Source organism: Citrus sinensis, chromosome 8 (assembly GCF_022201045.2).
Source record: "Citrus sinensis cultivar Valencia sweet orange chromosome 8, DVS_A1.0, whole genome shotgun sequence".
In the NCBI taxonomy this organism is placed as follows: domain Eukaryota; kingdom Viridiplantae; phylum Streptophyta; class Magnoliopsida; order Sapindales; family Rutaceae; genus Citrus; species Citrus sinensis.
Genome location: NC_068563.1, coordinates 20545646 through 20558917, shown reverse-complemented (window position 1 = coordinate 20558917; position 13272 = coordinate 20545646). Strand labels below are relative to the sequence as shown.

Sequence of the window (13272 nt, the reverse complement as noted above, 5' to 3'; positions counted from 1 at the left end):
GAGAACTTATTTTTTGCTTACAATTTTAATTAATCCAAATTAATTTTTTAATCTCATATTTTGCATAAACTATTTAAAAACTTAAATTTAATATGCCCTACTGTTATGAAACAGTGGATTTACGACCACAGCTTATTTATTGCTTAAATTTCATAAGTATACGGTCACCGTTCATTTTACAAATTAAAGCTAATGAAAATTTTCGCTATAAATAACCATGAGATATTGTAAGTGAAAGATCATCCAATTCTTATTATCTCTTTATTCGAATACACAAAAGAGAATTAAAAACTCATTATTTTTCTCTCTTAAATTTACTTTCTCATTAATTGCTATTATTTTATTTGTTACACGTAGCAGCAAAATATTATGATAAATCTTGGTCCATTCTATTTTATGCAGTGCATTGCGTCTCGCACCGGAGGGCACTCTTTATCACGTATGCAAGTCATTTTGAGTAAACTTTTAAATTTGACAATTTTACCCCAGCAACAGGAGAGTAAAAACCACATATCATATCAAACTCAAAACTGGCCTGCAAAGGCAGCCAAGCATGCTGATATCTCCGAAACAACGAGCTTTGGTGTCTCAAATGAATTTCGATTTATATTATTGAGAGCTGAGAGATCAACAAAAAATTTCAAAGGAATCTCAGGTTTAACAACAGAACCGTAAGCAAATTCATTTTTTACTAGAAGCTTAGCTTATACAGTGTTAACGACCTGAAAAAGAACAAAACAAATTTGGTCGACTTGGAATTTATACCCCCTTCATAGGCCAACCATGGACACCGTATCACAAAAATGGGGGTATCCACCGGATGAATATCCAGTCGAAGAAAGGGAAAAAAAAAAAATTCTGACCTACAAGTCCTATTTTATCACTACTCTATGTGAAAAAAATGATGGGTTGAATAAAATACATGTGTAAGTGCCTCTGCAAGGACAAGCAAGAACGTAGGAATTTACAGAAGTCAAACCTGTCATGGCAGTTCAGACTCAAACCCTTGTGAGGCCGACAATGAATCATGTAGGATGAGTGTGGATCTCTTCATTAAGTAGTCGACTCAGTAGGCCTTGATCAGCTGCTGGCTTATCATTATTAATGATGCTATACAGCACATGTAATTCTGCTGGAGATGCCTTCTTAAAAAGGCCCTTAAGTATTGATTCAACTCCACCAGACAAGAGATTGCCCTTATGGGGCTCCTGATTATGTTGTTCCCCAGGTAAACCACGCAAGTTTGCCCCATTGTCTTTAAAGTGCAAAGGTTGTGGAATCTGTACCTGAGGGCGGGAGTAGGGGCGGGAGTCCCAATACTCTGTACAAACTCGATTTCTGTCCATTGCCTCTATGGCCTATTAAAAGAAAAGAAAAGAAAAATGAACTTTGTTCTGTATTTGACAGTTGACATGATGCATTTGTCCTAAACTAAGAAAAATTATGAGCCATGAAATCAAAGAACATGAAGAATGCTTGAGAGAAAGACAAGGAAGTTGGAAAAGGAGATGAGTTATAACAGTAAAGCTAACAGCAATTGCCCCAGAAGGAAAGAAAGAAAAAGCCAAAACAATGTTAAACAGAGTAGTAGTAATTAGTAGTAGGATTGCGAATGCTCCGTCAGTTCCACTAGTATATTTACCTGTACAATTGCTGGAGTAGAAAACCCGAACATCTCAAAGCCATCAAGACTCCCAGGAGGTTGTAGAGGGGGAAGGTTCATTCTTCCCAATTTATGTTGTTTCGTTATCTCTTGATTCACTCTCTCTCTCACCATTTCCCAACATTTTGCCGCTGAAACATGAATAAATACCTCACTCGAACAATGCTCCAATGAAACCTGAAAATTAAATGAATCTGTATGTCATGCCATCTCAACAAAAAACAATTCAATGGTTCACAATAGTTTATTGAACCTTTTTTCGCAAGCCTTTCAAACCAACTGCCTACCAAACAAAGACAAAAGAAAAGAAAACAGCCCACTGTTAAATTTATTCCCTTAACTTCAAACTATCCTAGACTGAACATTTCTCAACACAACATTAATCCAAAGGGCCACTTGATGATATAATGTAATTTGCACAGCACTGAATCATTTGTGACCGGAGAGTTGCATCAGAAGTTGAAAATTCCCAATTATGACTATTAATTATCTTGCATGCACAATACAGGCAGCATAACCTGCATGATAGCTGTGTCAGCAAGCAAGACTTTGACCATGCCCATTATTTGTTAAGCAGTTAGATATGCTATAAATTATTTATTCAGTGTCTCCTCAGCATTTATTTGTATATGAACTGTGCAAAACAATTTAGCAGCTACTGGATATAAGGAGGATGGAAAAGTTAAAATTGAAAAATAATCACTATTCAAGACCTATTGTACAAGTAAGAAATAACAATGACCTCTTTCAATAAATTTCTTTCAGTGAAGCATTTAAGTCGTAAACACAAAAATGTCTTGCTAAGCTGATAGCACAACACTATAGTAGCAGTTTTAGGAACAAAAAGATAAAGCTAATTACCATAAAAAGAGGCCCATCCAGTCCTGCATCCAGAATTTCAGATACATAATAACACATGCTTGTTGGATCCAAAACACTTATGTACCTAACACGGCTCCTATATCCTGCATAGTAAAATAAAGTATGCATGAGTACATATAACATGCTTTCTTTGCATAAATATTTTTATCAGGATTAATGATCTCTACGAATTCCATATAGAACAGACCTTTGGGAAAAATTGACCGGCTGTTACACCATAACTTTCCAGAAAGCACAACTCCATATTCAAGGGGTTCAACACTGCAGTTGATCCTCCGTACAACCTTTGCAATGCGAGGACCTTTCTGGCGGAAATATTTATCCAAATTATTTTGAGAGCAAGTTGAATTTCCAGCATTAGCTCTCACATTCCCATCCGAGCTTAAGGTAGAAGTTGGTCCCATTTTTTCAAGATTAACCTCATTATTAGGTTTTTCTGTGTCACATGGTGGCAGATGCTGAAGGTTAGTCTCAACATTTGCCATTTTATGATTGTTGGGCTCTTTACTAATTGAAGAATTTGAAACAATTCCACCAGATTTTTTGCTGGTGGAACCTACATGGCGAGTAAAGTTTGGTAACCCTAACACTATCCCACCGTCTGGATGATGTGTATCTTTTAATTGCATAGAATAGGATAGACAATTACTCCTCTGTAAATCAGGTGAAGAACTCAAATCCTTATGACTCAACATTCCTGCTTCAATCTTAGGGGTAAACATAGTTGGATCTTTACCATTGGCTTTATCTCCAGAATGAGCACCCCTCTCAGAAGGTTCTGAATGTTTTACAGAACCATCTGTTGCTCTTTTTGAAAAAGGCTTTTCAGGTTTATCACCTTCATCATCGCTAAGAAGTATGACATTGTCATTTGCCAAAACTGAAGGCTTCTTGAGTGTGCATTTCTCCTCAGCTGGGCGTACGCTGTATGACCTGTCTTTTTGAGAGAGCAGACCAGCTGGGAATTTTAAATTGGAAGGTAGACGGGCAGGCTGTTCTGTCTTCAACTTGAGATCATAATTTTTTATTTCACTTTCCGGAGAAGAACTATGAGATGTAGATGATGCTTTCATGTCTTTTAAAGGCAAAAAAGCTTCTGCTGGATTTCTTTTCTGTTGGAAAGAGGTTTCACTAAAGATACCTGTCGAATTCACAGGGATGTCCAAGGGCTGTGATTTCACATTTTTAAGTACTGGGCCATCCATGGAATGAGATAGCTTATCAAAATCCATATTGTCTCTGGAGATGAAAGAACTCAAGGCCAGCCCAAGATCGAGTCTTGCCCATCTGTACACTGCACTTAGTTTTCCTTCCAATGCCTCAACAAGGATGTTCAGTTCACTGGTGTCATAGCGATAAAGGAAAAATTTGGACCCCCAAGCACATGAGCAGAAATTCTTTGCATGAATCAAACATGCATATCTATCTGAGGAACAATGACAACCCACTGCAGACAGGTGCAAATCAAAAAGGCATACACTGCATTCCCTCTCGCTAGTAGCATCAAAATTGCTCTCCATTTTCATTGTTTGCGAGGAACTGGAAAGAAATTCCCTTCTTGCACGCTCCATGTCAACACGTTTCTAGGTAACAGAAATAAATAAAGTTAGGAGGGAAACATAATCAAAGCATTTGTAATTCAAATGCATGCTTCATTGCCAACATAATGATGGAACTTGCAGAATTAAACTGTCTAGAGTTAACTTTTGTGTTTGTGTTGTTGTAATTGTTAGTTTTTTACTTCTTTCACTATTAATTTGTCCTAGGATTGATCGAATCAATTAGGTATTGGGCTGGACGTACTATAGAAAATAAAAAATAACATTCAGGGATTTTCATGTGAAAATCAAATGAAAAATAAAGCAATTAAAAAGATAAGTAAGAATGCCAAAACAATCATGCACATTTACAGCAGTATACATATACAATTCATTGTCCTCCGTGTAATAAAGCTTGCTGGTAGTGGAGAAACTTTGTCTCTTTATATTACACAATAGGCAGTGAATTGCAAGCCAAAGAGTCAGCCCAATGGCTATCGCTATGCCATCCTTACTACACACACGCTCACAAACAGTATGCTCTCTCATCCAGTCTCCCGAATTTAAGTGAAATTGTGGACTAAATATGCTGAAAATTGATGAAAATATCAATCAAGAACCAACAGAAATTATTAAAAATATATTTATTAGCTAAAATAAGACAGGCAGCGCTCTTGTCCAAAGATGCACATCCACTCAATCAAGGAAAGATCATTAATGGGGCTGGTAAACACTAGTTTTATATACATTTCTTATAAATTCTTATCATAAATTGCCAAATTATCTTGAGCAGAATGATCTGAAATAAAATAATAGCAATAACATGTTATTGCATTTGCTTTTTATCGTTAGTCACTAGATATTGGGATGAAGCAACTTTGAAAGGTATCAGATTGGCAGAATGAACCACATGAGATGTACAATCTCAAGAAGTGTAGATGCAACTAAGATCAACAATCAATCATTTTTGTGCCAAAGAGTAGTACATCTTTCTAAAACTTTCATGGCTACCATCTCATGTCTCCTTGTTTTGTGCAAACTTAAACTTCTTGAAGGTTCCCTAGCTAAGAGAAGACATTCTTGAATATTGTAAACTAAAACTAACAGCAGCCTTTAGAGCAATATTTTTTGAGTTTACCAGTTTCTGGCAAAGGAAAACAACAGAACAAAATAAGAGAAGGCCAGTTTATTTAAAAGGCCCCTTTTGCTGTCATTGTGTAGTATCCAAGTGAAAAGAGGCCTTAAAATGGAAGGAAACTAGTACTTACTGAAGGTTTAAAGCTCCTCAGAAAGGAAGAGATAAGAGGATGAAATCAGGAAGAAAATGGTTTTAGGACTGAGAGCATTCATGCACCTTGAGTTAAAATGGGCACCTTTAAGAATAAGAGCTGTCCTCTTTCTTTTAGCATTATAATATTTTACTTAATAATAAACTTGTGATGATTCTCGACTGTTGCTTTCATACGATGGGCTGCATTTTTACTTAAATCTGAGAGACTGGACGAGAGAACTATTGGGTACATATATAAAGAAGCAGGTGATCACCACTTTTTTGGGAGAGGAAGAAACATATGTATAATGGATGATTAAGATGTTTGTTGATAGCATTAATCCTCCTTCCTTAATTGAGCTGATGGTATGTGCTGCCCACTTTCTTTTAGCTTTATATTACTTTAATAATAATCTTGTAATGAATCTTAAAAGTTGCTTCATTTGATGATCAGCATTTATAGTCTGCATTTTCACTTAAATCCGGGAGACCGGATGAGAGAACTATTGTACATAGAAACAATAAAGGGGCAGGTTGTATGGCACCACTTTTTTTACACAAGTTCTTAAAAGAGTTTTTAGAGATGTACTTATAATGGCTTAGAATAAATCTCAAGTGTGCATTAATTGCATTGCACTAATTACACCTGTCAGATTTAATCTCAACCATTGAAAGTGTATTGATCCAAAAGTCATCACAGATTTTTAAATTTGAGCAACATTTGCAGCAGATTATGCAGTGAGTATTAATACGGGGGGTCAACAAATCCATTCCAAATTGAGAATAATAATACATGATTTCAAAATTTTGACACAGGTCTCTTCACTTTTGCTTATACTGCTTGTTACCTAACCCAATGCTATTTTTAGCATTGGCATACTGTGACTAGATCCTGAATTTTACCTAATTCCCATGCTATATAAATTAAGTTCATTTTTTTTTAAAATCATGACAAAAGCCAAGAACAAATCGAGAAAAGGAGGAGAGACAAAGCTTACCTTAAGTGCTTTTGCCAAGATACCATCCTTCCCACAGAAATCTTTCCACCTTAAGTTATCTGAAGTATTCTTCTTCAGTAAATTAAGCTCCCAATGAGCTCTTACAGCTTCCCTTGCTGCACCAAGCAACAGTTTATCATGGGAAATGGAAGTTTTCCTTCCCTGCTCACGGTACAATTCTATAGCAATCTGTCCATGGGGCAACCAGTCAACAGGAGCTACATTAACTGCCTCAGCACAGTTGAAGCCACAGTTGAACCCTGAATGATATGCTCGAGGGAAGGTCAGAACAAATTCTCCAGCATTCTGAACACACCGATAGACAGGTAGTCCTTCAGATTTTAGTATGGAGGGGGACAGCTGTGTGACCTACATGAAAGAACAAGAAGTCCAGGTTGCGATTGTTATGCGAAGGGAATATATTAAAGTAAGCAATTCCCTGATAATCATGCTTATCCATGATCTCATATACTGCCTATTATCTAAAATGTACTATCCTGACCCCCCAGCTACATGATCAGGTTGTCCTGGATTTCTTTGCCCTCAACCTAATGGAACTTTACAAACTTCATAAAAAATTGCTAGTAAGAATTTGCAAAAAGTAGGACTAGGCTTTCTACTCTCTAAGTACTGAAATAAACAACTGTGACTGTGTGCATGCTTCTAGCCAAAAAAATCACTGCCAGAGTTGATAGCATTAACTGAGGTATATCAAACAGCTGATTACGTTAGCCCCAAGGCACAAGTTTACGAATTCCGAATACTGAGTTAAGTTTTACTCACCAGCTTATGAAGCAGATCGGGTTGTTCTTCAAAAAGGTCGTGCAAATGCTTTCTCATGGCCTCCTCCAATTTAAGAGCATCTTTCCCTGGGACACCATACCACATTTTTGGAGCGCCCCAATGCATGTAGTTGAGTGAGTACAAGTGATGATCTTCCACATGCTGTTATACCACATGTAAAACAAGAGGTACAACTAATACGTCAGAAAACAATGACAAGATAATAGAAATTGCTTCAAGCTGCAACCTTGAATCACTGATTCTAAAAGATACATAAGTTAATTTTTAATGCAATTATATGGTTTTTGGATGCATTAATCTAAAGTGAGAAAGTTGGAAAGTTTTATGCTATAACATACATTTTCTTTTTCTTTCTAAATAAAAAAAAAGAAACCAAACTTTATTTATTGCTTAACTGATAATTTCTAAACAAATGCATCTTTTGAAGTTAAATCTAATGACATAGAGCACTGATTCAGAAAGTTGACAAGCAGGTGGGTTTTCTTCTATCATATAGCCAGAAAGAATTCCAACAACCCGCATTATTCTCTCTAACTCTTTCAAAAACCATGCTTGTTTCTCAATCCTTTTATGGTGCCCTAATGATGGGAACACCATTGGAAGTAATTAACCCTTACCCAACAAAAGGAGGAAAAGCACATCCCTATATACAGCCATGGCACCAGAACACCAGATATATCACCACTTTCATAAGAGAGGACAGATCCAGGAAGCCGTGGAAAGTTATTCAAGTTCCAGCCTGATTTAATGTACCGCTCATCTGAAGTAGAACCAACCTGGTTAAGCGTTTTAGGAAACCCACTACCAAATACACAAGTTTCAAGGTCAGCCCCATAGAGCACCTACAACAGAGAGCCAACAAGACAGTTAAAGGCACCAGGTGTCTTTGCAACATTTTAAAGCAGAGAAATTTATCAACTCATAGATCATACCTCTATTTCTTCAGTTGCCTTCTCTACTATTCGCCAATACTCCCCCTCAATATTTTCCACTAGTGGCTCCCAGTGCTCTTCAAGCACAGCTGTGTTAGCACCCAAGCCTTTAGCATCATTCTTATCCCCACTGAAGTATTGGGCCTTGAATAAGTCTGCATATTTCTGAAATGTATTCAGAGTAAACGCTGGACCAGGCTCAAAGCCAAATCTCTCATCCTCGTAGCATCCAACATCACCAGAAGCTGAGACATTTCCACTATCACTTCCACAGTCTACTGCCATTCTTGTGCTTCTACGCCTTTTCCTCCTTGAATGGTTATGGATCCTTGAGACCTTTCTCATTGAATTCCGATTCTGAAGTTTGTCAACCCTTTGAACACGCGTAACAAATGTAGAACTGTCCCATATAGGTTTCTCTTTGAGAGGACAAGGAGGTTTCCAAGAAGAGGGAGGAACAATCCGACAGATTCCATATGGTTCAGCTTTTGGCCGAATACTAGCAATATATTTCAGCGTATCTTGAAACTCCTGGAAAATAACAAAACAAATTGAAAAAAATTTGATTTATATCACCAGGTTTTACAACAGCTAGATCTTTTAATTGAAACAACTCGACAGTAAGAGTAACAACAGAGACCTCTTCAGTAGGGTAGAACACAGGAGCATCCTCAAGGTCAGGCCTGCAGGAATCTTCTGGACGCCATCTTGCTGTGACCTGCTCCAAAAATTTATCTATCAATTACAGACTGCTCGAAGACGAAGAAAAGGAACTAGGCATCAAAGTACAAGTCGAGATTGCCTAGGGTCCAGATCTTTAGTAACCTCACAGTCAGCAGTCAATCAGCAATGCCTTAAAGCCACCTCCTATGATGTCTCACTAATTATAATAGAGTACTTTCAAAATCATTGCATTCATTTGCATACTGAAAAGCAACTTCAATAGGCTGATCACTTTGATGAAAGTAAGATGGAAACGAATAACATATCTTACTGGAACCTATTGATATAGTCGGAATGCATGAATCTTTTGTAAGAGTTACAAATAAGGTTTAAGAAATAACCTTTTGGCAATCACTACATGTTGGACATCCACGGATAACACCCTTGGGGAGACAAGGCCTTGCAGTAAAATTCTGAAATAACCAGCAGCAATTAACAATATCAGAACACATAGCACTTCCAACAAAATAGTTAACAGATTATATTATTGAATTCCAGAAGTCAATAACTTGAAAGAGGGTCTAAATGACACTGACTTGACCAAGCTTTCCAGAATCAGACTCATCCTCTGAACTGTGGTCAAGTAGTCCATAATTTATCCCTGGTCTACGCCGGAGGGGCCTTGCAGCCTTTGCCGCATCAGCAACCTTAACCTCAGTTTCCATATGAACTGAAAGTGATTCGGAAGCACTTGCAGAGGCTGAGCAACTCGTGATATCACAGTCATGTTTCTCAGTATCTTGTACTCGCTTTAAGGTGAAAGATGCAAATGATTCAAAACCCGGCGGAACTGATGGAACTTCGTCATTCTCTTCTTTAATGCAAACTCTCATGAGCTCCGTACCCATCAGTACTGCAACACAAAGACAACAGATTATATTGTTATCCAAATTCTTTTCTGTAGCAAGAAACAAACTATTTAAGTTGACAACACAGAAAAAAATGGCTTTTAGCGCTTAGAAATCCTGCATGCTACAATGAAAATTACGAAAAGTGGCTAATCCAACATCCAGTATCTTCACAAAGTGCCTACAAAAGCTTGCAATAAGATAACGATGACACACACATTAAAAAACTTCAGCCATCATCTACCCAAACCAACATCTATTTAGCCTAGAGACTACAACCATCATCACTATTACAAAATAAGCTTGACAATATAACAAAGTAGCAACAGAACAACTTCACGTGAAAGTGCTATTCCTGGTGCATTGTCTAGATTAAAGATGTACTGAAGACCAAAAGAAATGCAGTCTAAATTACTGTAGTATTTGCCAAGATTGTACGTCATCTACCATCAAATCCCAAGTTATCATGTAATTCTATTTTTCAGTTGAGCTAAACTGTTATATAGTCATCACATGAAAATTATTTAAAAGTGATATCAATGTGGTTAAGCAATAAAAATTCACAAATTTGAATCAACAAAATCTTCATACTTTCCTTTTTTTATTTTTTATGGGTAAGTTCAAGCTTTCACCTTTCTTCTAGGAATATCTATTAGTATTTTCTTTTTATTGTTAAATTAAAAATTAAGTGAAGATACCAGATTAGTTCGTCTTCCAAGATCGACAATGTACATTATATTCATGATCTTAAAATTTCCATTAATTTCCGGTAGAAAGACCTCAAGCGCACTCAATTTTTCCCCAAAATTACTAAGATTCGCATAAAACATGCATCAAATTACTCATCACGCATCCTGCACACATCATAATTAATCCCATGAAATAAGAATAGCCAAATATCCAATTATGTTTAATCAAACAAATCCACACAATATACATTCATCGGCAAAACAACTCCAAATCAAGGCAAAATTTTCAGAAATTGTAAAATTAACAACAAATCGAAATTATGAGCTCACAGGGTCCTGATCCAAGTCTCTGTAACTTCAGTTTACTGAAAGCAGCTGAAAATCCAGTATGTATATAAACACCCAGATTATGTGTAAATTAACAAATTCAGCAACAGTTGAGGAAAAAAATGAAATCCAAATCCAAAACCCAATAATAGAAAGAAAAAAAATTATCCAAAAAAAGAAGAATAATGAATCTGATTATTATCAGATCTAACCTTAACCGTAACACTAAACCCAGATGCCCTGTTGAGAAATTTGAGAAAAAAAAAGTTTACTTTTCTACCCAAAAAAAAAAAATGGATTCAAAAGGGTACCCCACAAATCAACTTATGATAAACAAGAAACACTTTTCTCTAAATCATGAGATTAAAAATCAATGAACAAACCCTAGAATTTCTTCATCTGAAAAAATTAGTTGTATATAATCTAGAATTCAGAAAATCCCAAATTCAACTACACAACAGAATCGGATAAGGGCAAATCTGGAACAAAATTTTACTAGGTCTATGCAACAACAGAATCTGCAGCACCCAAGATTTGTTAAAAATCTCAAAAAGTTCTGGAAACTGTAACACCTACAATTACAGGAAAAAAAAAATTAAACAAGACAAAATTAAAACAAAAAAGAAAATTTGTTCCCTTGTGAATTTTACTCTTTTCTTTTATTTATTCTTTATTTTTTAAAAAAAAAAAATCAAGTCATCAAGTTACCTTAATAAAGGGGCAGGAGCCTGCCTTTTACTGCCTTATTGCCTTAATTATGCCATCCGTTATCTGTTTTATGCAACAGTAAAAGCATATGTAATAATAATGTGTTACTCAAAAAAAATAATATACCAATTTTAAGGGTAGTTTGGGGATTAAAACTAATTGATTAATTTGTTATCTAAAATTAAAAAATGGAAGATAATTTAATTTTTGTTAGTAGGGAGAAATTGAAAGGGACGTGAGAAATTGGGGAGACTAACATTTTGAGCGGTAGCGGAAGTTTCGGATTCGGTGATAATTTATTTTGCTTTTGCTGTACTTGCGTTGCGTGAAGAAATTTTGACGAATTTCGTAAGCGTGGAGCGATTTGATTTGTTTAAGAAGAGCTGAGTTTTAAAGCCAAAACCTATAAAATAATAATAATAAAGTAAAATGAAAATAAATTAAAAAATTTTAAAAAAAGTGCAATTCGTTGGGCGGCCCCATGGTTATGAATTGTGGTAACGAGGCTGTGAAGGGAAAAAGGCCAGCTCCTGGGTCACTCTATTGGATGAAAAAGCGTTAATGACATTTTGCAACTTGCCACGTGTCAAAAAGTCGTTATCATACACGTGGCACGTGTATAGAGTGATGCATTGCTATTTGGCATTCGCATTCTAAAAAATATTTTGAACACTCTATTATTGTGTATCTTTTTTATTAAATTTAAAATATTTAATATTACTTTGTACACGTTTGAAATACCAAAACAATTCTCAACTAAATCTTTTAAATTAAATATATTTAGTTACTTTACACACATAAAAATTATAACTCACTCAAAAAATAAATTTGAACACTATTTTTTTGTATAAAATTTATTTGTTTAGAAAATCAAGTATCGAAATACTATAAAAGAAAACAAATCATCTTATTTGATATGATCATTATTTTTCTTTTTAATAAATTTTATTACTAGTTAAAGTTTGGTTTGTTACTCTTTTCTTTCTTTCACCAAATACACATTTCAATTTTCAACATTTTTTGGGATAGAAATTGATCTGCATTAGAACCCTTATAACGAAAAGGAAACAAGTCAAATATATGGCATGAAGTTTTTCTCACCCAAGCTAGAAAATCAAACACGTGCACCAAAAGTATAATTGACTAATGCACCAGGTAGATGATTATAGAGTTAGCAAAATTTCACACAATTTGATTAGTTGACACGAACACGATCTGAATAAATCGGCATGAGTCATCAAATTTTATACGATTATTAAATAGGTAGGGTTTGAGTCGGCATGATTTTTCTCTGTGTCGGGTTATAATTAAAGTTCTTGACTCATTTACCCAATCAATGACATTATTTTATTTTCTATTCTAAATTAGTTTTAGGTTCTTGTCATCACAGCTTAAATATTAGACATGATTATCTCTTTTTATTTTTTATTTTTGTAAGGATGAATATATACACAATCTTTCATTTATAAAATTTTATTTAGATTTAGAACTTTAATATTATAAATGTCAAAAATATTGGTAGACATGTATATTTTATAATACAGATATAACATTATTTGCATATATATATATATGTATGTATGTATGTATGTATGTATGTATAGAGGTAAAATTTCAATAGTCTAAATGTGTAATATTTTGATAGATATGCATATGGTTAATGTAAATTTTTGTTAAATATATAGATATTAAATAAGTTATTGGGTAACATATTTATTTTCCATATTGTGTTAAGGTCTCAATATTTGACACAATTATCAAATGGGTCGTTTTTGGGTCAATTTAAATTTGATACGACACAGTAATCCATTTTGCCAGCTCTAGCTAATTACAAGAAGGAGGAATATGATGAATTTGTAAGGCATGACATGGCAAAATTGGTCATCTACA

General features: G+C 35.1%; 1 protein-coding gene across 4 annotated transcripts; it reads right to left on the bottom strand.

Moving 5' to 3' along the window:
- Window positions 1-672: 672 nt before the first annotated feature.
- Window positions 673-11567, bottom strand: LOC102609905 (putative lysine-specific demethylase JMJ16). Of its 4 annotated transcripts, none has more exons than XM_025101721.2 (13): window positions 11383-11567; window positions 11171-11246; window positions 9347-9663; window positions 9152-9223; window positions 8728-8805; window positions 8088-8618; window positions 7773-7997; window positions 7135-7296; window positions 6352-6720; window positions 2733-4128; window positions 2525-2628; window positions 1643-1840; window positions 673-1358 (listed from the first exon to the last, which is right to left on the bottom strand). In XM_025101721.2, exons 3-13 carry the CDS (start codon window positions 9656-9658, stop codon window positions 1026-1028), a joined length of 3780 nt encoding a protein of 1259 aa, XP_024957489.2. In that variant the 5' UTR covers window positions 9659-9663; window positions 11171-11246; window positions 11383-11567; the 3' UTR covers window positions 673-1025. The 4 variants fall into 4 exon arrangements, with proteins under 4 accessions (XP_024957489.2, XP_024957488.2, XP_006487712.2 ...); XM_025101720.2 differs by having other exon boundaries at window positions 10678-11246; window positions 11383-11566; XM_006487649.4 differs by lacking the exon at window positions 11171-11246.
- Window positions 11568-13272: the final 1705 nt, after the last annotated feature.